The sequence below is a fragment of the Penicillium argentinense genome, assembly GCF_028826775.1.
Source record: "Penicillium argentinense strain IBT 30761 chromosome Unknown utg000004l_segment0_segment0, whole genome shotgun sequence".
Taxonomy (NCBI): Eukaryota; Fungi; Ascomycota; class Eurotiomycetes; order Eurotiales; family Aspergillaceae; genus Penicillium; species Penicillium argentinense.
The window spans coordinates 1,649,193-1,671,052 of NW_026622663.1; the positions used below are offsets into that span (position 1 = coordinate 1,649,193).

The following is a 21,860-nucleotide window of genomic DNA, read 5'->3' on the forward strand; positions in this document are numbered from 1 at the left end:
GCTTTCATTAGGCATGTGAGATGGCAGTAAATTGTCAAGAATTATGCTAACGCCCACATCGTATGTAGCAATGAGCAGGTCAAATCAACACCGCGGCCGCACATAAATGTTATTCATATCTTCAAGCACTATCCCTAGCAAGATTTAGGTAGATGCCGTTAGATTCTTTGACAGCCTCAAGTGCGCATCCGACTCACACTGCCGTACTTGGCCTGCCAAGCAAAGAAGTAGAGCAGAGCTCCCAGAGGCTGTCCCACCAAACAGAAACTGACCCAGAAGATGCAGTTACCGATGGTCTTTCCAAGAGGATCGCGCTTCTTCTCCAGGGGGACAGTCAGGATGATCAATGGCAACTGGAACATCATGCCGAAAAATGCGACGCCTATAAAGGAGTTAGCCAAGCTCAACCGAGAGTAAGGCGGGTAGGGGTTACCGATAAAGTTGTGAGTTGGAATACCGACGAGCATTTCGTGGAGAACAGCAGAAAGGAAAAACACCATTCCACTCGCCGCCAGCGGACTCCAGCCACGACCGACAAGCGGAGAGAAGACGTGTCTTTTCATGAAGAGGTAGACAGGGCGGTTCCAGGATCGCCAGTAGACGCCCAGACTGGAACTATTCCACCAGTCAGTATAAAACTCGCGGTCACCAAAACGCATGACCTCAGCCAGGGCGTTGAGTAGAGCCTGGAATAGGGCGAAGAATCCCGCCAGCCAGATGATCAGCGAGATGGTGGAGAGCTTCATCACGCGCTCCAGGATAGAGGCGATATCCATAATGGCAATCTTCTCAATTGAGTTGCGCAGGACGGGCGCTGCATACTGTGCTGACAGGAGCCAGATGAAGACGGAGAGACCGAAGAATTCCGCCAGGCGTTTAAAAACAAAGGGCCAGCGGATTCCTTCGCTGCGGGGGTAGACCGGCTGATAGACCAATGTAGGAGCCATCCAAAAGTAGCCCAGATTATTTAGAGTGATGTTCTGAGGATAAGGGCAGGAAGCGTAGATCTCCGGCAGACCCGATTCGGCAGATGGGTTGAGATAGGCGAGACGGAGATCGCGATTAGTGAAGGCGTAGGAGCAGTTCTTCAGCCATACAATGATGGCATGCAATTGACACAGTGTGCCGATCCCCGGATGGTGGATGTAGAAGTACACGACAAAGCTGGTCACGGCAAGACACAGGGTGGCATTAACAGTGTGCAGAAAAGCTGTATAGCGCCAGTCTGACCGGAATCGCTGCTGGTCATGTTCTTTCTCCTCGGCAGTCTTCTTCTGTCGGCCCACCGTCTGCTTGGCTGCTGCGGCGGCTGATAGTTCGACGAGATAGGCGACGAATAGATGGCAGGGTACCAGCGCAAAGAGGATGGATCCGAGGACCAGGTCTTGTTTGCGGTAGTCGTGGCATTTGATACAGATGAGGACGCCGTACTAGAAAAAAAATTAGATCTGTTGAGCAATTTGAGAGATGCGTTGGTCATTGTCAGCATTGTACCTTCATAAAGTTCTCAATGATGAGACGCAGGTTCATAGCAACTGTAGAACGTCAGCATTGCGAACATAACACAACTTGAAAAATATATTCATACCCAGCACCAAGACCATCAAGTTTCGAAACCCCAGGAAGCTAATTGTCTCTTCAGACTCCCGACTCAAACTGGAGTGCCGCGCCTGCGAGTGGTAAGCCGCGACATGGCGGTACTTGCTGCGACGCTTGCCCGTGGCCGGGTGCGCGGAAGGTGCGCTTTGGTTAGAAGCATGTCCAGTTGTCTCACCCGACTGAGTCGACTGCTTCCGAGACGTTGTGATCGCTTCCGTCTGGGAGGCCATTTCCAATTGCAGTGAATCTGAAACCTCAGGTTCAGCAATCACAAGCCCGAGAGCCCAAGACTAGTAGGAGTGGGCTGATGCGGGGACACTATCTCTCAAGAGGCAGCTCAGAACAACAACGCCAGAGCTTGCTCCGTGTCGGTCTGTCACATAAGGAAGAGGAAGAGAGAAAGAGGAGAAGAGAGAGAGAGAGAGAGAGAAAGAGAGAGAAATAGACGAGGAGGAGCTGTCTCGAACAAGCTGGCGGGGGGAAAAAGGCATCATAGCGGCCAAGCTGATAGCGCGGCCAATCACCGCCTGCTAGGCGGTCTCGCGGAGGCTCGGCCGCTGCAAGCTCCTTCGACTTTCCCAACGCTCTTCCCCAGCATCAAATCGCCAATGAGAGACCCCCGCGCGTCCACGGCCCCGCTTGCATGAGCGTTACTCTTTGCCCTGCACATCTCGCTCATGGCCTTCTACGAGGAACAGGGGGGCGACGCCCCTGGGCGCTTCAACAAGAACTATGATGCTCCCGTCGGACCCCGGCGGCCTCGTAAGTCTTCTCGCTCGCGCAGCAGGGTGAAAGCCCGGATACTCACATTCTGATTCTGCAGGTCTGGTTACGGATTACGGCTCGTCGATGGTGCAATGGATGCGGACGCGACGACCCCGATGGAAAGGCGAACACCGCATGGAGGTGGAACGGCCGAGTGCGAGCTTCACTGTGGACGTGAGTGCCCGTGCTAATGCCAGCCAGCGCAAAGAGCTGGGTCGTCAAGATAGACTGACATAAATAGATGCTGCCGCCCGTTGCGCGAACACACCGCGCCGTCGACACGATTCCCGTACGACATTTGCATCAGTCGATTGGAAAGTCGAAGAAGCCGATTGTCGTCGTGCGATGGACGCCCGAGGGACGACGACTGCTGACCGGTGGACACACGGGAGAATTTATGCTCTGGAACGGGACAGCCTTTAATTTCGAGACCGTCATGGATGTGCGTGATCTTGATTTGTGTTGGGGGGAAACTCTTGCTAATCTAGCTCTTCGAACAGGCTCACTACGATCAAGTTCAAGCAGGTGTCACGTCCCTCGCGTGGGCGCATAGTCAGGAATGGTTGATCTCCGGTGGACAACGAGGCGACATTAAATACTGGCGACCCAACTTCAACAACGTCGAGACCATTGACGACGCACACCACGATGCGGTCCGCGATCTCTCGTGGTCCCCCAGTGACACGAAATTCGTCTCCGCCTCCGACGACACCACCCTCAAAATCTTCGACTTCACTTCGCGGACCTGCGAAACAGTCTTGTCCGGACACAACTGGGACGTCAAGTCCTGCGATTGGCACCCGACAAAGGGTCTGCTGGTATCGGGATCCAAGGACCACCAGGTCAAATTCTGGGATCCGCGGACCGCGCGATGCCTCACTACACTGCATAGCCATAAGAATACGGTCACAGCCACACGGTTTTCACGAGTTAATAGCAATCTACTCGCGACCTCGTCGCGGGATCAGACGGCACGCGTCTTTGATTTGCGGATGATGCGTGATATTTGCATTTTGCGGGGCCATGAGAAGCCCGTCTCGTCGCTGACATGGCACCCCATTCACAGCAACCTTATCTCTACCGGAGCCGAGGACGGTTCCCTGTATCACTACCTACTCGATGAACCAAACCTACCCACGGGTCAGATACCCACTGTGGCACCGTACGACAGCCCCGACCCAGCGAATACGCCGCCGCAAGTCATCTTCCCAGCCCATCGGGTACAGTATGCTCATGCAGCTACGATTTGGTCTCTGGACTGGCATCCACTAGGCCACATTCTTGCATCTGGTTCAAAGGATAATTTCACTCGATTCTGGTCGCGCGCTCGATCGGGTGAGACTAGTTACATGAAGGACCGATTCCATATCGGTGAAGAAGCCGCCGAAGCCCAGGGGACCTGGAACCGCGGGTTCGGCCGTCGGCAGATGCGCGAGGAAGAGGAGCAAGAAGATCAAGATGAGGCCGACAGTCTGCCCGACCAGCGACGATCCGCATTGCCCGGTACCCAAACGACAGACAACCAAGTGGATGGGCCTGGAATGCTTCCAGGAATCGGCGCTGCTCAACCCCCACCCCCGCCAGGTGGCTTGCCAGGCATGGGCGGAATGGATCCTGGCCGTTTGGCTGCGATTATGGGCTCACAACCCCCGGCGCAACAAGGCGGTCATCCAAACCAAGGCCTGCCGCCTGGTTTCCCCATGCTTCCTGGCATGTCGGGGGTGCCTCCACCTCCGCCTATGAATATGAATCTTGATATGGCACAGCTGCAGAAACAGCTGATGGCACAGGGGATTCAGTTGCCGGCGAATATGAACCTCCAGAATCTGGCGGCCGGGCTTGGCGGTCTGCCTGGTTTGCAGGGGAGTATGCCGGATAACGGGCGCAAGTGAGGAGCGCGTGGTCGCATTAGTGTGTATCAGAAATATGGACTCGGGACGGCGTCTGGGACATTAAGGCATTGATTTCCATGGCAAGGTGGCGCTTATTGCGTATTCGTTCACAATCTTTGGTGTATCATATCGAATCGAGAACCATTTGATCATCATCCGTGTGTCGCAACTGCCAATGGTGATTGGCGATACGTGGACATAAGTCGAGGCGTAGGATAGTAGACATGGTCTTCCAAAACCTTGAAGATTTCACAGACCACCCTGTATAGGAAAGCTCGTCACGATAAGAACCATAACATTCACACCGCCCCAAATCATGGGCAACCAAGTCGACATTCGGAAATTGCCCGCCTCGTATACAGCACCGAGTCTATCCGCCCGTTAGTCTCGCTCTACACCTATCTTATCTTAGGAAATACTCACACAAGCCCAACTATACTCCCAGCTAACAACCCCTCCAACCCAGCAACAACACTATACAACAATGGCACCAGCCAAATGACACTCCAATTCCGACAATGCGTCAGAACCGCACACCCAGCGACGGTCAGATGCGTCGCGCCGTAGAACACCAATGTCCAGTATAGCGTGAACCGCCATATGTCCTTCGTGTAGTAGAGGTAGTATGCTTCCTGGTGGTGCGTCGGGAGCGGGTCGTAGAGCGATGGGAACGAGGGGACTTCGTAGTTGATTGGGACGCGGTTGTTGGTCATGGCGGCGTGTCCCTCTGTCGGACGGGGGAGGTTCACACTTGACTCGGACTGCGTGGCATCGTCAATGTATCGGTACTGGCAGCGGTTGGACTGGATAAGCTTGAGTCGTGAGTCGCGGTGATCGTCGGAAGGTATGATGCTGCTTGTTTGACCGCTGTCGGTCGCCGTAGTCCGGACCTCGGCTGAGCCCATCTGGGGCTCCGCTATCCGTCCTACTCCATCTCCCTTGTGCCATGTAGACCTGTCGGTCTTTCAGTTCAACTACCCTTCTCGACATGGCGACGGAACGCTCCCTGGCTGCGCTCCTGCGCTCCCTACAGTCAACATCCAGTTTCGAGGATGCATCTGGGTAAGAAACGCAATCCATTGAAGCAATCGGTAATCGCCGAAGCAGACCAGCTGCTAACAGCAACACCTCCTGGAACAGCCTCCTCCCCACGGCGACGAGTTTCCTCTCAATCCTCGGAAACCCACTAAACCTCAGCCTCCTCGCATCCCAACTGCTCTCCGCGCCCGCACTATGGAACCAACCCGTCGACCTGCACGCCTGTCGCAAGATCCTAAGCATCTTCAACACAGCCGCAATCGCCGTCCTGCAAAACGACAGCACCGACGAGCCAAGACCAGCTTACGGGCGCAACCGCAAGATTGAACGCGAAGCATGGGTTAAGGCCGTTGCCGAGGGCGCGGACGACAAGTCCCCGCGCTGGAGACATGTACTCCTACTAGGCGGGATCCTGCTGGGCTTCGAGGGACAGAACCGCCAGGGTCTGCCGTGGCATATCCGGACGAAACTTGAGTCTGCGCTTGCGACGGCGGCGCAGCTGGCGCTTGAAGAAATGGATACCGAAGCGGGCATCGATGGGCATTGTGTCACAATGGTGCTGAACTATACGTTTGAGCTTCTGTCGGATATGGAGCGGAGCAAGATTAACTATGACCTGCTGTTGCCGGTTATGGTGCGCTCGACTTTCTTGTCGCCTGAGGGTTTGGAGGGTGGGTATTTCCTTGGTGCTATTGATAAGGATGTTGTTGAGGCGCCGGGAAAGAAGTTCCGCTGGTCGCCTCGTTCGGTGACGTTTGGATTTGTTTCGAATATTGCAGGCCGACCGCTTGTGTCGGCGTTGGGGCCTTTGTCCAGGCTTATTTCGCATGCCGTGGATAATGTGCAGAATCCGAATTTGGTGGCGCAGACGGTTGATTATATGGCCGATTTTGTGAGGACGTTGATGGTGCAATGGCGGCAAAATAAGTTGTCTGAGGTCGATGTTGCGGAGGAGGCGGAGTTCCTGGATGCGGAGTCTTTGCAGACTACTATCCCGGCTTTGTGGAAGGTTTTGAGGAACACGCTCTACTCGGTGGTTATTGTTCTCCGTGCTGTTCTCGGGAGAACGATCAATGACCCGGCTCTTGCTGCGAGCAGTTGTAAGTGGGATTGCTCATTCAAGAAGACCATGACATTAATTCTTTACAGGTGCACCATATCTTTGCATGCAATCTCTTCACATTCTCCGCAATCTATACTTCGTGTCCTCTCGAGTCGGACAGAATTCGTCCTCGCAGCACGCCTTTGTCTTCTTGGCTGCCATTGACATCCTCTCACAATACCCGGATCTGGCCGAGAACTTCCTCCGCAGCATCAAGCCCAGCGATATCGGACAGATTCCTGATCACCCCGTCGAGCGATGTTTGGATCTCTTCTTCATGAATGCTGCCGAGCACTTCCCGTTGGTCTTGTCGCCTGCAGTCAACGAGGAGTTGCTCTTGTCGGCTGCTTTCCCTTACCTGGCAGTAGGCGCCAACCCGTTGCTGCTGGAGATTTTCGAAGCCGCCCACAGCGTCGTACTCGTTGTCTTCGCCATCCCACACAATGCGGATCTGGCTAGCAAACACCTACCCTTCTACATTGAGAACTTGTTTGCTGTAAGTTTCTCTTGGGCCCTATTTGTTTACATCTCTCATAACACAATGCAGGTCTTCCCGGACAACCTCTCAGCCCGCCAATTCCGTCTAGCCTTCAAAACAGTCATCCAAGTGACCGCACCCCCATCACCGCTAGCAAATACCCAACCCCTCCTCCCCTCCATCCTACTAGAGGTAGTCCGAGACCGCGCCCTAAACGCCTCCGCAACACCCATCGTCCCAACCGCTCAAAACAGCACAACCCCGGAATTGGGCAACCAACCCCCTCTCTCCGCCCAAACAGTCCTCACCCTCGCCCTCCTCGACTCCCTCTCCTTCCTCCGCGTCGACGATCTAAATGAATGGCTTCCCTTGTCAGCAGAGCTGATCAATGCAATCCCAGACCGCTCCATGCGCCAGACATGCATCGATCGATTCTGGGAGGCGATGAGCGGCGGCGAAATGGATGTTGACCGCGCCCATTGCTGTGTTACGTGGTGGAGTACCCGTGGTGGACGGGAGTTGGTTCTTTATGGGACTGAGCCTGCGCCTGCTGAGGAGGAGGGGCCGTTTATGAGTGGAGCTGTGGGCTCTGTGGCGCCGGAGAGTAAACTGTGATTGACTTTTACTCGAGATGCATTGTACAAAGCGTTGATGTCATATACCATTCCATATACCAGGACAGCTTACAGTCTCCAGAAGAATATCCATTGAAGGTTCCTATTCTCATCGACATTCTTCACCACCATAAATCACAATTCTACCTTGCTGTAGACCTACGGAATACCAGGAATTCCGACAGGCTTTTCCTCCCGATACTGCACATAATCCGCCCCAAAAAAAGAAATCAAGAACTGTTCCTCACCTACCATCATGTCATCCAGTTAGTCCAAAAAACCGTAACAAAGTAAACCAAAAGTAGGAAATGCATGAACAAAAAGAAATAAAACTCACTCTTAATCCTCGTCGAAAAAAACCTCCAAAGCACAAACGTATACCCAAAGAAACAAACCACATTCCCAAGCACCAACTGCGTCCCAAGCCCCCACCAAAAGAACCCAAAGTAACTCGGGTGACGCAGGTACGCATAGACACCACTCTTAACGAGGACGTGTCCGTCGCGCCGGGTGGATTGCACGTGGTGGTTGAAGTTACTTGCGGCTTGCGCCATTGCTAGCGTGCGGACGAGCTGTCCAACGCCCGTCAACAATAGGCCCAGAGAGAGGAGGATGGAAATCTTCGTGCCAAAGATCGGGTCGGTAAACGAAAGCCACTGAGACACCCGACTACCGTCTGGCCAGAGCCAGTGCGAGAGAGCACATTCCATGAGCGCGGAGCCGTGCGCTGTGTTGTAGGCCCAGCCGTTTGAGGAGAGGAGGAAGGCTTTGACTTTTGCTTCGGGGGTGTTGTAGCGGGCTGTGACGAAGAATTCGAGGAAGTGGAATAGGCTCAGCGCGGCGATGAAGAATGGGATGCGCCAGAACGCTGTTGGGGTTAGGGTTGTTGTTAGGAGGGTCAGGGTTGCTGTGACCCCCAGGGAGGTACCCAAAAGAAAGGCGCGTAGAGAGATGCCGGCGAGCGAGTGTGCTCCATCTGGGTAGATTGTGTTTGGGGTTGGGGTCGTTGTTGGAGGGTCAGAGGAGGAGAGGGAGGAGGTGCTTTGCCGTCTGGCGAAGTATGGGTGCCATTCGGAAGGGTAGGGGGATGATTCGGGTTCGACTTGGGCGTCGGGGGCCCATTGGGAGCTCATGGTGTCGGATGAGTCGGCGCTGGTTGTTCGGGCGTTGGGCATTTTGTGAACAGTGTTCGCCTGTCTGAGTATTCTTGGTTTTGCTGGAGATTCAGTCTAGGTGAGGATGGAAGAGCAATTTCTCAGGTGTGTGTGCTTTTTGAAGGGGCCCTGGTGGCTAGGGCACCATGGCGCAGGAAGGAAAAAGAAGTTGGAGATGATTGTTCCTGAGTCCGAGTCCGCTAGCTCCGCTTCCACCGGAGCCTCGGCGGGGACTCCCCGACTTTTGCATTGCGGTCCCCTCACTCCCCACACGTTGTCGCGAGAACATCTAGCGAGCACGGGTTCCGCGCCTCTTCAGACAACACAATTTCCGTTTGAAGCTGCTCTGTTTTGCATTTGATGCTTATTGCTCCAACGAGACAACCATGGCCGAATTAACCGAGAAAGGAAAGATGCTCCGCGGCGAGCTCTTCTGCGCCTTCACACCGCAGATGGTGGCAGACCGAGCTCGCACCAAGTACGCCTGCAATCGATTCAATGCCGTGACAGACGAAGTGCCTCGTCGGCGACTAGTTGAGCTGTGGAGGGAGTAGGTCCGCGTTGCTCGATATCCCCTAGACCCGTCTTTCTATCCTCGGCAGCAGATGGATATATACTTCAGCCTCTAATCCACTCAAGCATAATCAACGACAAAACACCCCTCCCAGCAGTCCTCGACGACCCAACCGCCGACGCAGAGCTCTTCAAGAACGAGCCCTGGATCGAAGCCCCTATCAAAGTGGACTACGGATACAACGTGAAGCTCGGTGCAGGCGTCTTTGTCAACTTCAACTGCGTGTTCATCGATACCTGTCCGATCACCGTCGGGGCGCGGACGCTGTTTGGGCCGAATGTTAATTTGTTTTCTGGGACGCATCCTTTGGATCCGGCGATAAGGAATGGGACGGAGGGCCCTGAGATGGGGAAGCCGATTACTATTGGGGAGGATTGCTGGATTGGCGGGAATGTGATTGTTTTGCCGGGTGTGACGATTGGGAGGGGAGCGACAATTGGGGCGGGGAGTGTTGTTACTAAGGTATGTTTCTTCTCAGCTTTTGTTTTATACTGTCATTGGAGTATCTGTTGGTGTGTGTGTGTGTGTGTGTGTGTGGTCATGGGTAGCTGACACTTGCAGGATGTGCCGGCCTTCCATGTTGCTGCGGGTAACCCGGCGAGGATCCTGAGGAAGATTGAGACTACGATGGAGTAATTCTGAAATTACACTTTCGTACAATACAATAGTGGAGTTTTAAAGTAGAGGAAGGAGAAGAATCGGCTATATGCAGGATTCCGATTTCCTTTTGTTTTCATATATTATACATTGCAATTCATCAAAGAAAGCGTCTCATGGGTGGAGATATATATTACTGCAATAGTACTATTTACCTTAGTTACACTTGGGACCAGTCCTGTCATCTACACTGGCGTAGGAACAGGCACATTTGGCCCAGATGAAAATATCATTTGGGCTTGGCGGATAAATGAGAACCATTTCATGATGTGTTTTGAAAATTCACATGCTTGACTTTGCGGTCGGGGTAGATTGGGGACTCTGCCGGGGCCAAACTGGGAAGCGCGGGCGGCTGCGCGGCGCGGAGTTTGGCGGGCGTGCCTGGCAGCCCTTTGAACTACTGCTTTCGGCTTTGCTGGTACCACGGAGAAGCCAACGCGAATTCCTCCAGAAATTTATTCGTAATTTCAAAATAAAATTGTAGACAAAATAAAATTGTCCTCTTTATCGACCTCTCTAGACCCAGCTGGACGCGGGCGCGCGTCGATCCTGCTGGCGGTCGATCCCCACAGCACAACGTCACCGATCTCTGCTCCGCAAAAAAAAGAAGTCGACCGCTTCCACGCGCTCCCTTTCACTTTCCCTTCGCCCTCTCCTCACCCCGCCCTCTCCGCGTGGTTCGCAACACCCCATAGGCATTCTTCATCCCCACTGGTCTTGCTTGGGGGAGAAATGTCCTGGACGAACCCCCACCTGAGCTTTCCAACACCCCGCCTGGCTCGCCGTTAAGCCCAGCTCCGCGAGACAACAACAACAGCTTCATGGACCGCCCCGACGACGAGGGCGCGCGCACCCCAAAGCGCCCGCGGGTCGACAGCGGAAGCGGCATTCACGAGTTTCTCTCCATCGACCAGGCAGCCACCCCCGCGCATGCCCTGGTCGCACCTTCCTCCCACGCGGCGCACAACTCCAACTCCGACTCAAGTTCCAATCCTTCCCCCAGCAAAGTCACCATCAACGTGAAATCTTCCACCCGCGACATGACGCCAGAGTCCAACGAAGACTCATCGGCGCACCCACCACCCGATAGCCCGTCACAATCTCCCGTATGTGACGCGACTCCTCCCCACGCGATCTCAGTCTCCTCCTCGCCGGCCCAGAGCCCGCACATCGAAATCGCCGATCCTGAAGACATGGAGCAGGACACGGATAACACCAACACAAACTGGCGGCCTCTCACCGAGGCCATGATGGAGGGCACCCAGCCGGAAATCATTGATGTGACCGATTCAGACTCGCTGATCGACTCGTTCCCGCAATTTAATGGCGACATGACCGTCATGGCCAGCCTTTCGCGAATCTGCCTGGCCGTCGAAAAAAGTAATGCAATCCCCATATGGCCTCAATCCCAGCATGCCCTGCTGGTTGCATGAGACGATTTGAAACACCATACTAACGAATCCTCGAACAGGCGACGACGCGGCAGCCGAGTTCTTGCGCGCGGTCAAGCTGTGGTTCGATAACTGCACCCGCAACCTACACGAACTGACATCTGCAGCATATGCTCAAGATCAAGATTTCTGGCCCAACCTGCCCCTTGTCATCGAGAATCTTCTTCGCAGCCAGTATGTACTGACCATCCACCATTCAACATGCCATGCACAGTGACCCCTCCCCCCTCCAACTAACACATACATCTTAGATTCGTCCTCCCCATGGACCAAGGTGAAGGCGAGCTCGCCTTTCTCCGGGACCTGTTTTTGGATTACGTGCAAATCACCCTCCGCCTGGTCGAAGAGGACATCCACGTCTTGCGCCAGCTGGCTGCCAAGTCTGACGACGTGCGAGCCCCGGCCAGTATGTCCCTGCCGTATTTGAGAACCTTGACCTTCCTGGTGTCATCCCGTGGAATCCCCTTCTACAGCGCCCTGGAAGAAGAATACAACACCGAGGCCCGAATCTTCATCCTTGATCTCCGAGCTCAAGTCCTGGCACCCCCGCACAATGCCACCGAAAAGCTCGCCAAGTACTGCACTATCGCCCTTGAGCTTGCGCCCGAAAACCACCACATTGTCGTCATCCCACAGCAAATCATGATGTTGATCAACCAACTCATCGATCGCCCCGTCAATCCCGATTTGTTGGATCATGAGGATCCCATCTCCCATCCGTCTTCAAATGCTCCCGCTATCGACCAGTCCTATGAGATCATGACATCGATTCAGGTCAAATACAATGAGTGGGTTGCAAAGAAGTATTCTTGGATCACCAGCGACATGAGCGATCAGATCCTCCGCCAGGTGCCAAACGCTATGTCATCCTTCTGTGGATGGGGCAATCGATACGTCCAACGACTCGCAAAGGATCTGTCGATCGAACTACCCGAGGGAACGACCCGTCCCGAAAATTCCCACATCCTCAACCAGGCGTGGAAATTTGACACACTCAAGCGGCAAATCATGGAGGGCCGGATGGAGCTTCGTGTTCACGGCATGGAGACAATGCAACGGGAGCTGCATGCGCTCTGTGCCAGCTTTTTCACCAGGTCTCCTAACGGGCATGATGTCCCCTCTGTCCGCTATCTCATTCGATTCGTCAAGGAAAACAAGCTTGTGGAATACCTGGTCGGTGTAGATTCGCACTCTCAGTTGATCACCCGGAGCAGCAACATTCTCTTATTCCTGGTCGTGACGCACTCATACACCGACCACGAGACAGATGTTATCTGGAGGGCTATCGCCGAAAGCCAAGACAACAGAGTCACCTCTGACATCTTGGAAATGTTGACCGCAGGCCTCCTCGCGCACCCATTCCTCACTGCCCCTGGGGACTTGCGCTATATTTGTGCGAAGCTCTCGAGTCTTCCTCTGGCCCGCTTTGACTCGCGGATGATGGAGTTTGTGGACAAACTTCTGGGCACGTTTGTGGGCCCTCCTGACAGCCAGGGCCAGGATACATCCAACCAGACTGAAACAGACGCCGAACATGCCCATGCAATCCCGTTGCGCCTCTGCGTGCATCTGATTCGGGAATGCGCTACGGCGGTCGATCTTCCGGTGGACCAGAGGACGCAGCTGCAGAGCCTGGTCTGCACCCGGCTTGCGCAGCTCAGCCGATCCGGCATCAGTGAGGCTGATCGCATGCAGCTGTATGAGCGCTGCATCAAAGACATCGCCGACAATAACGAGTTCAGGACTGGCAGCATCCACTCCATCTACGCCATGATCTCCTGCTGGAGCTCAGCAGAGCTGAGAAAGCTGACGACCGAATTCGATTTGGCAAGACTCGTCATCAACGAACTGCGGCATACCGTGGAACAAGGGGACTTGGACCTTGCCGACAACTATTCTGTGCATGGTCTGAAGGCGCGCAATGCATTGATTCTGCGCCTCATAAATCATGCCACGGAGACTGTGACCGCAGATCTTGCGAAGGCGTTCTGGAACGATATCCTTCTGTCGCCCAGGATGGGTGCCTTGGGACATACACTGGTTTGGAATATCATGATCGCTGCCGCGAACCAAAGCGCCAGTAGTGGGACCCGGAACTCGTTCTTGGAGCGGTGCATCCACGAGTACATGCCTGCTCTGACGCCCAAGCACTATGACATCGAGCTTATGCACTTCGCCAAGGCCGCTCTCAATTATCAAATTCGATTGAAACTGCTTCCGGCTGCTCGTGAGGGGGAGAAAGCTGCGTCAAACGACGAGATCCTGTCCATTCCGGGAATGGATTGCTTCTGGGACTTTATCTTGACCGCCCCAGCGAACTCGATCGAGATTCAAGCGACGAAGTTTGCCATCGAGGTCTATCTTGACCACTTCATCATCAAGCAGGCTCCACGGTCCGCTGTCCATGCTACTCACGTTGCGATTGTCGATCGCTGCGTGGATCAGCTCAAGACGGCCGCCGCGCGCATCCGGGCCAAGACTGATGCAGTCCCCAGGGGCAATACAGATACAGCCATGGATATTGCTGGCGATGAGGACCCGGCCGAACTCATGTTCAGCCGCTCGCTTCTGTTCCTGAAAGGGTTCCTTGATGGCCTCCGATCCCGTCCCCAGTACACTTCTCCTCGACGCCAGTCGCTCAACCTGCCTGACACACCGATGAAAGGCCATCCGATGACTCTGTCCTGGCAATCGTTCACCGGCTCCTCTAATTCGGAGGTTCAACAGCTCCAGATTGGCAGATCTTCGACAAAGGCAGAACTGGTGGAACAGCTGCGTCAGCTCACTGGTTTCTCGAAATTCGATTTGATCTGCTCGGGCACCCGTATGGACATAGTCAAGGATCCCGATACCCCTCTGCGGGATCTAGAGAAAGCGCTCGGGGGTTTTGTCATGGTTCGAAACAAATCAGGACCTGAGGAGGTGAAATCTACCGACGTGTTGAAGGGCCACTCGGTGACACTGATGGATGGTGAAGTAAAAAAGCATTTTGATGTCATTTACGATTGCCTGTCACTCAAGCAAGAACCAGCACGCCAGGTATATTTTCTTTTTTCTTTTCTTTTCTTTTTTTAATCCCCTCTTGTGAAAATTTTGATTAATTGCTAATATGATACTTCCAACAGACATATGGGTTCCTCGTTGCATTTCCCCCGGCCGACTGGGTTATTGCCCGTGCCAAGTCTCTAAAGAGCACGGCAGACGATCTGTTGCCCTTCGACAAGCCCTATGAGGCCCTCTACATGCTGCATACAATGAGTACATGTCTTCGGGATGAAGGATCCGAGGTGGGTTGGAACCCTGACACACTGTCTGACACATTAGATTTGTTCGAGTGGGATTCTGATGAGGATGCAAATCAGCTTACTCCAGAGTATGAATACATTCGGCATGTCATTGGTATTTGGGAGAAATTCTTGTTGGCCGACGAGCTCGCTGAGCCCTTGTTTGAGGACCCAATCAAGCTCTGCCTCGCGACGACGGCCATTGGTCTCCTTTTGGAGGCTATTACCGGTGAGTTCTTCGCCATGCCTGCCCCTGCGCTGAGTGACGTTGACGACCACGAAACAAAAGTGTACGGTCGCGATGATGACGATCTTGTACTCTATTCGGACCGAGAACTCTTTGTCAAGCGACTTCTGGGTTTCATCGACATGGCCCGATCTAATACCGACCCTGCCGAGGCTCAAAATGCGCAGAGCCTAATGTGCGGCTCTTTCTCTGTTATCGTTGAAAGCGCGATCCGCGATCGCGTGTTTTGGACGACGCTGAAGAAGGAAGCACCACTCGATGACCTGATTCGATACCTTCTTCTGGAGCAAACTTCGCAGTCAGGCCGCATTTCTGTCGCTGGCCGAATCAAGCTCGTGTCCGGCTCAACCAAAACCTCGAAGGGAGCAAAGGACGCTCAGGAGGGGTCTTCTCCGTTGGCTCGGGCGGAGAACCCATCCCAAATCGACATGCTTGCAACTTTCTGGCAGTCGTTGGTCAAGGCTCTGCCCAAGACCCTGGATTTCGCAACTCAATCCGCGGAGTTTTATGAGATTGCCGTCCAGGTTCTCGCTTTGATCGCTGGAATGTCCCCCGAGGACGTTGTTCTTGGTGAATATGTGAAGCCATGGAGTGATATCTTGTTTGAACGATTGGCCAAATGCCCAGCAGAGGTATGTCAAAACTCCCCTGAGTCTGCCCCTAAGTTTCTCTTTTCTAACACATTCTAGTTCGTGGGCCGTGAAACAGCGGATGATCTCGTTTTGGGTCTTGCCACACTCCTCGAAAAATGTCTCCAATTGACCGAGGAGTCCGAGTTTGACTTCGAGACCGAGTACGTTAACCCAATAGTCCGCAAACCAAGGTTCCTTTTATTAGCTAACAATTTCTAGTGGTATTGGCGAACGGATTTTGAACGATTATCTGTTCCCCGACCTCTCGCCAGACCATAGTGATTCCTCCGCCGATGACATTATTCTTGTCCCACGCGTTCCCATTCTTCACTCGGCGACTCGGCACAAGCTTCTTGAAATCGTTGATCAGCTCTCCAAGAGAAACGATCAAAACACAGTGGGCATACTCCAGCAATTGGTGGCCCTTATTCCTCGAGGTCAGCAAACGCCAAGGTTCCACGATGATTTCCCCATCAGGTTTACTGACAGATGGGGCAAAGACACCCAGTACAATGCATCATCAGGTTGGACTCTAGATCGTGACAAGACAATTCGAGCTCCAGCGGGCTATGCGGGCCTTGGAAATCTTTCCAACACCTGCTATCTCAACTCGCTCATGACGCAGCTATTTATGAACGTCGAGTTCCGAGACTTCATGTTCAAGCTTAACCTCCTGGACCCCAACGGCTCCCAGAAACTTCTTGCAGAGACGCAGAATGTTTTTGCACTCTTGCAGAATTCTTGGTTGAAGAGTTTCGATCCGCTGGAGTTTGTTGAAAGCATTCGCACCTACGAAAATGAGAACATCGATGTCACCATCCAGATGGACGTCGATGAGTTCTACAACCTTCTTTTCGATCGGTGGGAAGGCCAGATCATCGACAACTCAACCAAGAAACGGTTGCGGTCCTTCTATGGCGGTGAACTTGTTCAGCAGATCAAGTCCAAGGAGTGTCCTCATGTCTCCGAGAGATTTGAGCCGTTTTCGGCCATTCAGTGCGAAATCATCGGAAAGGCAAGCCTTGAGGATAGTCTTCAGGCATATGTCGAAGGTGAAATCATGCAAGGAGGTGAGTGAACAGCAATATGAACCTATGATCACTAGGTACTGACATGTTGACTAGATAACAAATACTCTTGCACTTCTTGCAACCGCCACGTTGACGCTGTGAAGCGGTAAGTCGAGAAAAAGAATGGCCTTACTTTGAACACCGGATATGATTTGCTAAACTCACTTCCCAGGGCTTGCTTGAAAGATGTACCGGACAATCTCATCTTTCACTTGAAGCGGTTTGATTTCGACATGATCAATATGGTCCGGAACAAGATCAATGATCTGTTCAAGTTCCCCCTGCAGATTGATATGGCTCCGTACAACGTTGCCTATCTCGCCGATCCACAGACTCCGGCTGAACCGGATATCTTCGAGCTCGTCGGCGTCCTCGTCCATGCCGGCACGGCAGAAACCGGACACTACTACTCTTACATTCGTGAGAGAACCTCTGAAGGTGATTCGCCTGCCTGGGTTGAGTTCAATGACTCACTGGTGTCCCGGTTTGATCCTGCCGACATTCCGGAGCAATGCTTCGGTGGTAGCACTACGGGTAGTTACCAGATGATCAAATCCAACAATGCGTACATGCTGTTCTACCAGCGCGTTTCGTCCATCGAGAAATGCAAGGGAATTTTCAAGCCTGTCAACTCTGGTCCAGCCGGTTGCACGTCGGTTCCGACAGTCCTGGCCAATCCGATCGCCATGAACAATGAACTGTTCATTCGGACCTATTGTCTTTTCGACCCGGCTTATGCCCATCTGGTGACGGATCTGCTTCGGCATGTCCATGACATGTCTCCCGATCATCCCGAAAAGGAGAGGGTTAAACTTGTGGCCGTGGATATCGGAATGGACACATTCGAACAGTTGATCGCTAGAAACAAGGACCATCGCGGAACGAGGGAACTCATCTATGAGATTTCCCGGTTTGCGCGACAAGAAGGCCCGGCGATGCGGCTTTTGGATTGGGTTATCGATCATGAATCCTCGCTCAACAATCTGGTCATAAAAACCGCAAGTGCAGAGGTCCGAAAAGCGGGATTGGAACTGATCTTGATCGTACTGGAGGATTATCACAAATTTGCTTTTGATCCCCCGCCCAGTGCGAAGAAGGAATCTGCTAGTCATCAACGCAAAGCCACTGAAATAGTCCGTACTTTCATCGGTCATTTTGAACGCATGTGGTGGAGTATTCTAGCGATGCCACGTGCCTGGGATGATTATTTCGCGGGCCTTGTTTCGCTCTTGAAAATCGACATGCGCCAGATCGATACATTCCTGGATTATGGCATGCTTACCAAGTTCTTGGAGCTTCTCAACGTTGATCCTCAGAACAAGGGAATACTGAGAGGCAACTACCTCAACCATGCCAGGCTGTTGGAGAAGGGTCGTCGCTTCTCCTATCGACACCTTCTTCAACTAGTCGCAACTCTCCTGATGAAGGTTGATCTCTCACGTCCTCCCATTCCTGCAGACGCCCCTCGGGTTATTTCGAATGGAAAATACCCACCCACCGAAACGGAGGCCAGATTGCTTCTGTCCGTGGCTGAGGAAGGATACATATGTCTGCTGATGAAACTTCTTTCGAGTGCGCACACGGCAAAATTACAAGACGTTCTCCCCATCCTTGGTGCCTATCTCGAATCTGAGCCTGCAGCGGGCTACCTGGAGTTCATCGTGAAGACGTTGGAGATTGGCGTGCGCTTCAACTCTGACTTTTGCATTCCTTTCCTTGATGCCACGGTTGTATTCTGTGAGCTCACTCCTGATGCAGGCAGCATTCTGGGTCTTATCAACTACGTTGCTATGGGCATCGACCTTCATCGCCCAGTTGCTGCACTGGAACACAGCGAATTCTTCACAAGTATCTCGCAGATAACCAATGCCAGAATTGGACTATCGCCTGATTGGTTCTTTGGTGCGGTGCAAGACCGCCTTCCCGACTTTGCTCCGGCGCTTTTGATCGATGTAAAAACCGCAGTTCGTCAACAGATGTATCAACTCGTTCAACGTCTGCTTTTCCCTGCTATTACGCCGGCGGATCCAGACGATACCGATGAGGCCGAGAAACAGGCCAAGGCGCGTCGTGCACACATTGCCCACGAACTGGCTCCTGCTTGCATGGCAACCATCACGACTCTCGCCTTTGAAGTTGCGGAACGCCAAATGCGCCTAGATCAATTCGAAATCCTGTCGGCTCTCGTTCATCAGTGTTTCCACGCCTACTACGATGCTAGCCATCCTGACGATTCTAAGGAAATCGAGGATTCTACTCGTAAGTTAAACTTCCAGAGCTTCAACCTCACTCTTAACGCAGCCAACCAACCTTTTCTAGATATGCTGGAGACCCTTGAATCACGAACGCAGCCTGCCCCCGACGACTACGCTTCAGGTGAGGAATCAGACATCCCAAAAATCGAAATCTGGTTCGAACCCCCGAACTTCTAACACGCCCCCTCAGGATCGGACGGTCCCGACGCTGATTGGGACACATGCGGCAACTCCCCTGTTGCGAGCGAAGACGATCTCGACGTCGGTCACGCCTACCCCGACAGTCCCTAGATGGAACTGTCCCGTCCCCGCACATTCCTCGCCGCTGGCATTACCGTTTTCCTCCTGGTGCTTTTTTCTTCTCTTTTCGTTTGGGTTTTAACCCATCCTCTTCTGTTCCGACCATGACTATGAACCTGATGAAATCATCCTACGACTTTATGACCTTGTGATTTTCTGGGTTCGGTGTTCTGGTGTCTGGTGTCTTATTTGCGTGGCCATTTGCATCCATTGCGTGGCTTGGGCGGGGTGGTCTGATGCCCTGGATCTTTGAGAACTTGCTGTCATCATACAGGCGTCCGATAGAGATCTTTTTTTCTCTCTCTATTTTGAATCTAAAAGGTAACGCTCTGTGAATGTGAGCATGTTATTCACATTTTTTATTTGCCTCGTAGTTTGTAAAAAATGCTGAGTACACACTTCTTAGGGTTGCACCGTCATCACGTTATGTGAATAAAGCCCATAATCAGGTAGATATATGTTCTGAACCCCAACAACAAACCGACCGGATCTAATTGATACCGCAAGAGGTGTCGCGACGCTGAATGGCCGTCTCAACGAATTAGCCATTGACAATTTGATGTCATCTCGACTGCTAGCTTCCTTCCGGGTATGCTACCGCCATGCCAGAGCTTGCACATTATTTGAAGAGTTCTCACTAATGCCACGAGACCAGTGTCAACATCCGTCGCATACAATCAGCTTCACTACGAAAGGGTTTCTCGAGAAGCTCTCATTTTCCGTTGACCATGAAGGAAACCGCGCACCATGGTATGCTGTTTATGACATGGAATATGACCTGAAGGATGATGGTAAAAGGTACAGATCACCCAGACTCTCTTATTGACATACTGCGAATATCTTTCGCTAATTGAATATTCCAGAGCAACGACTGTCTTTATTAGCTGGGTACCCGAAGAAACGTCTACACGAGTGAGTAATTTCACGCTAAATTTTATTGCTACAAGTGCCATCTGACCACGCGCCAGTCTCGGATGCTATATACTGTGTGGATCGTGCGTTACGTATCGGGATTTTGGAAGTAACAATAGACTGCTGGCTTGATTGTGATACAATGTAATATTGAGGCGGCGAAATCTGCAGAAAGCCAGCTGATACTAATGCTTGCTTTTGATATTTCTTATAATTTGCTTCGTGAAATACACTATCTGCTGTCGGCGCCTGCGCCTATAACTTGTTGGTTGACTCGGGTATTTCGTGAAAATTTACGAGGGCATCCAAGAACTAAACGTCCTCGAACTCCTCTTCGTCTTCGTCAGACTCCTCCTCTTCCTCCTTAACATCCTTGATCTCCCTGACATCCGGCTCGGTCTTAGCCTCCGGATCAGGCTTGATGAAAGGCTCACTCTTGACACCTGCCTCCTCCTTCACATCAGGGTCAGTCTTGACCTTCTTGCTCGCAGGTCCATCCTCAGCGGGCGCAGACGGAGTACCAGCAGACGAGGGCGCTCCGCTAGAGGCCGTATCGTGTTCACGCTTGACACCCGCCATGCTGGAAGGAGTCTGGGCGCTGGTTGGACCAGCTCCGGTGGCCGGGGTTCCTGGTCCACTCTGGCCGGATACACCCACGTCCTCGAATTCGTCGACATCATCTGACTCCTCTCCGCTGCTCTCGTCCTCCTGTGCCTGGAGTGCCTTCTCCCGCTCCATTTCGCGGTAGTACGCGGCGACCTTGTCGTCAAGCTCATCAATTGCGGGCTTTGTGTCTTCCTGAGCTTCCGACTTGACGGAGACACCGGCCTCGTTCTTGGCCGTGGCGGCACCAGCACGAGGCTCGCTGACGGTCGAATGGGTGTGCCAAACGGGGAGGGCATTCTGCTTCTCGACTTCGGCCTTTCGGGCCGCCTCCTCGGCCTGCTCGGCAGCGCTCTTCTCGGCGCTGGAGGTAAGGGAGATTTGCAATGCCGCAGCGTCGGTCTTGGCACTGACGCGTGTGGTATCCTGCGGCTTGGGAGGAACGGGAACTGCGGCGCGAACGGGATGGGTGTGGTGGTTACGCGCGACCTCCACCTTGTGATCCCAGGCAGAATCGAAGTCGTTGGGGGGGATTTCGATGGTGTCAATCTGCTTGAGCAGCTTGAGCATGTTGTCCAGTTGGGCCATCAGCTTGCTGTTCTTTTCGTGGCCGGTCCGGTCGATTCCCTCAACGCCCTTGATGTCTTCGGTACGTTCGAGAATGGCGCCGCAATTTTGGCATTCGAATTCTCCTTCGTCAGTTACCAAACTGAGGACGTCAAGTTCGGTCCATTCTTCCCCGCATCGGAGACAGATGTACTCCTTTCGCTCCTCGCTGGGAGTGTATTGCTCCTTGATTGTCGAGGTGAGCTTGGAGACTTTGTACTTGATCGCATCGACGATGGGGTGCAGAGGGATGTAGTAGTATTCACGGTTGACCGGGCGAGTTGATCCATCACGAATTTCAGCGCGGGTGCTCCTGTAGGTTGAAGCCGTTAGCGACTCTTTTTGTAAGTATTAGCTAGGAAAGTCTTACACGGCGATCAAGCGGTCCTCGCGCAGGCGTGCGCAAAGCTTTCGCAGGTCTTTCTGTTGCATTCCCATGAGAAAGGCGAGGTCTTCGGCATGGAGTCTATTCCAGGGTCAGTCACAATGAACCACGGCAGACCAAGCCTTCAAAGAGCAGCATACACCGAGTGCAGGAAAAGCGCATCCACGACCAGGATGTGCCTAGTCTCATAAAAGGCCCGCACCACGGTCCGGATGAGAGTCTTAGCGAGATCCATGGTTGCG

General features: G+C 53.1%; 8 protein-coding genes across 8 annotated transcripts; 4 read left to right on the forward strand and 4 right to left on the reverse strand.

Moving 5' to 3' along the window:
• Nucleotides 1-176: 176 nt before the first annotated feature.
• On the reverse strand, nucleotides 177-1,829 carry N7532_003530 (putative diacylglycerol O-acyltransferase (DgaT); the record flags this gene model as incomplete). Its single annotated transcript, XM_056616024.1, has 3 exons — nucleotides 177-1,430; nucleotides 1,495-1,535; nucleotides 1,589-1,829. 3 exons carry the CDS (start codon nucleotides 1,827-1,829, stop codon nucleotides 177-179), a joined length of 1,536 nt encoding a protein of 511 aa, XP_056476381.1.
• A 447-nt stretch (nucleotides 1,830-2,276) lies between these two features.
• N7532_003531 (WD40 repeat domain-containing protein) lies at nucleotides 2,277-4,256 on the forward strand (the record flags this gene model as incomplete). Its single annotated transcript, XM_056616025.1, has 4 exons — nucleotides 2,277-2,361; nucleotides 2,423-2,538; nucleotides 2,606-2,806; nucleotides 2,865-4,256. 4 exons carry the CDS (start codon nucleotides 2,277-2,279, stop codon nucleotides 4,254-4,256), a joined length of 1,794 nt encoding a protein of 597 aa, XP_056476382.1.
• Nucleotides 4,257-4,505: 249 nt separating this feature from the next.
• On the reverse strand, nucleotides 4,506-5,161 carry N7532_003532 (uncharacterized protein; the record flags this gene model as incomplete). Its single annotated transcript, XM_056616026.1, has 2 exons — nucleotides 4,506-4,626; nucleotides 4,680-5,161. The coding sequence occupies 2 exons, from the start codon at nucleotides 5,159-5,161 to the stop codon at nucleotides 4,506-4,508; spliced, it is 603 nt and encodes a 200-aa protein (XP_056476383.1).
• An 83-nt stretch (nucleotides 5,162-5,244) lies between these two features.
• On the forward strand, nucleotides 5,245-7,489 carry pex8 (putative peroxisomal membrane protein Pex17; the record flags this gene model as incomplete). The annotated part of the gene is made up of 4 exons (XM_056616027.1): nucleotides 5,245-5,318; nucleotides 5,364-6,394; nucleotides 6,444-6,892; nucleotides 6,944-7,489. The coding sequence occupies 4 exons, from the start codon at nucleotides 5,245-5,247 to the stop codon at nucleotides 7,487-7,489; spliced, it is 2,100 nt and encodes a 699-aa protein (XP_056476384.1).
• A 164-nt stretch (nucleotides 7,490-7,653) lies between these two features.
• Nucleotides 7,654-8,663, reverse strand: N7532_003534 (protein-S-isoprenylcysteine carboxyl O-methyltransferase; the record flags this gene model as incomplete). The annotated part of the gene is made up of 2 exons (XM_056616028.1): nucleotides 7,654-7,736; nucleotides 7,826-8,663. Coding segments are annotated over 2 exons (921 nt in total), but the record flags the coding sequence as incomplete, so codon positions are not given.
• A 365-nt stretch (nucleotides 8,664-9,028) lies between these two features.
• On the forward strand, nucleotides 9,029-9,852 carry N7532_003535 (sugar O-acetyltransferase; the record flags this gene model as incomplete). Its single annotated transcript, XM_056616029.1, has 3 exons — nucleotides 9,029-9,192; nucleotides 9,282-9,678; nucleotides 9,778-9,852. The coding sequence occupies 3 exons, from the start codon at nucleotides 9,029-9,031 to the stop codon at nucleotides 9,850-9,852; spliced, it is 636 nt and encodes a 211-aa protein (XP_056476386.1).
• An 842-nt stretch (nucleotides 9,853-10,694) lies between these two features.
• N7532_003536 (uncharacterized protein) lies at nucleotides 10,695-19,103 on the forward strand (the record flags this gene model as incomplete). The annotated part of the gene is made up of 9 exons (XM_056616030.1): nucleotides 10,695-11,253; nucleotides 11,345-11,498; nucleotides 11,576-14,363; nucleotides 14,450-15,487; nucleotides 15,545-15,648; nucleotides 15,707-16,557; nucleotides 16,612-16,663; nucleotides 16,730-18,933; nucleotides 19,003-19,103. The coding sequence occupies 9 exons, from the start codon at nucleotides 10,695-10,697 to the stop codon at nucleotides 19,101-19,103; spliced, it is 7,851 nt and encodes a 2,616-aa protein (XP_056476387.1).
• Nucleotides 19,104-20,336: 1,233 nt separating this feature from the next.
• N7532_003537 (putative transcription factor TFIIE complex alpha subunit) lies at nucleotides 20,337-21,853 on the reverse strand (the record flags this gene model as incomplete). The annotated part of the gene is made up of 3 exons (XM_056616031.1): nucleotides 20,337-21,546; nucleotides 21,604-21,699; nucleotides 21,759-21,853. 3 exons carry the CDS (start codon nucleotides 21,851-21,853, stop codon nucleotides 20,337-20,339), a joined length of 1,401 nt encoding a protein of 466 aa, XP_056476388.1.
• Between the last annotated feature and the right edge of the window lie 7 nt (nucleotides 21,854-21,860).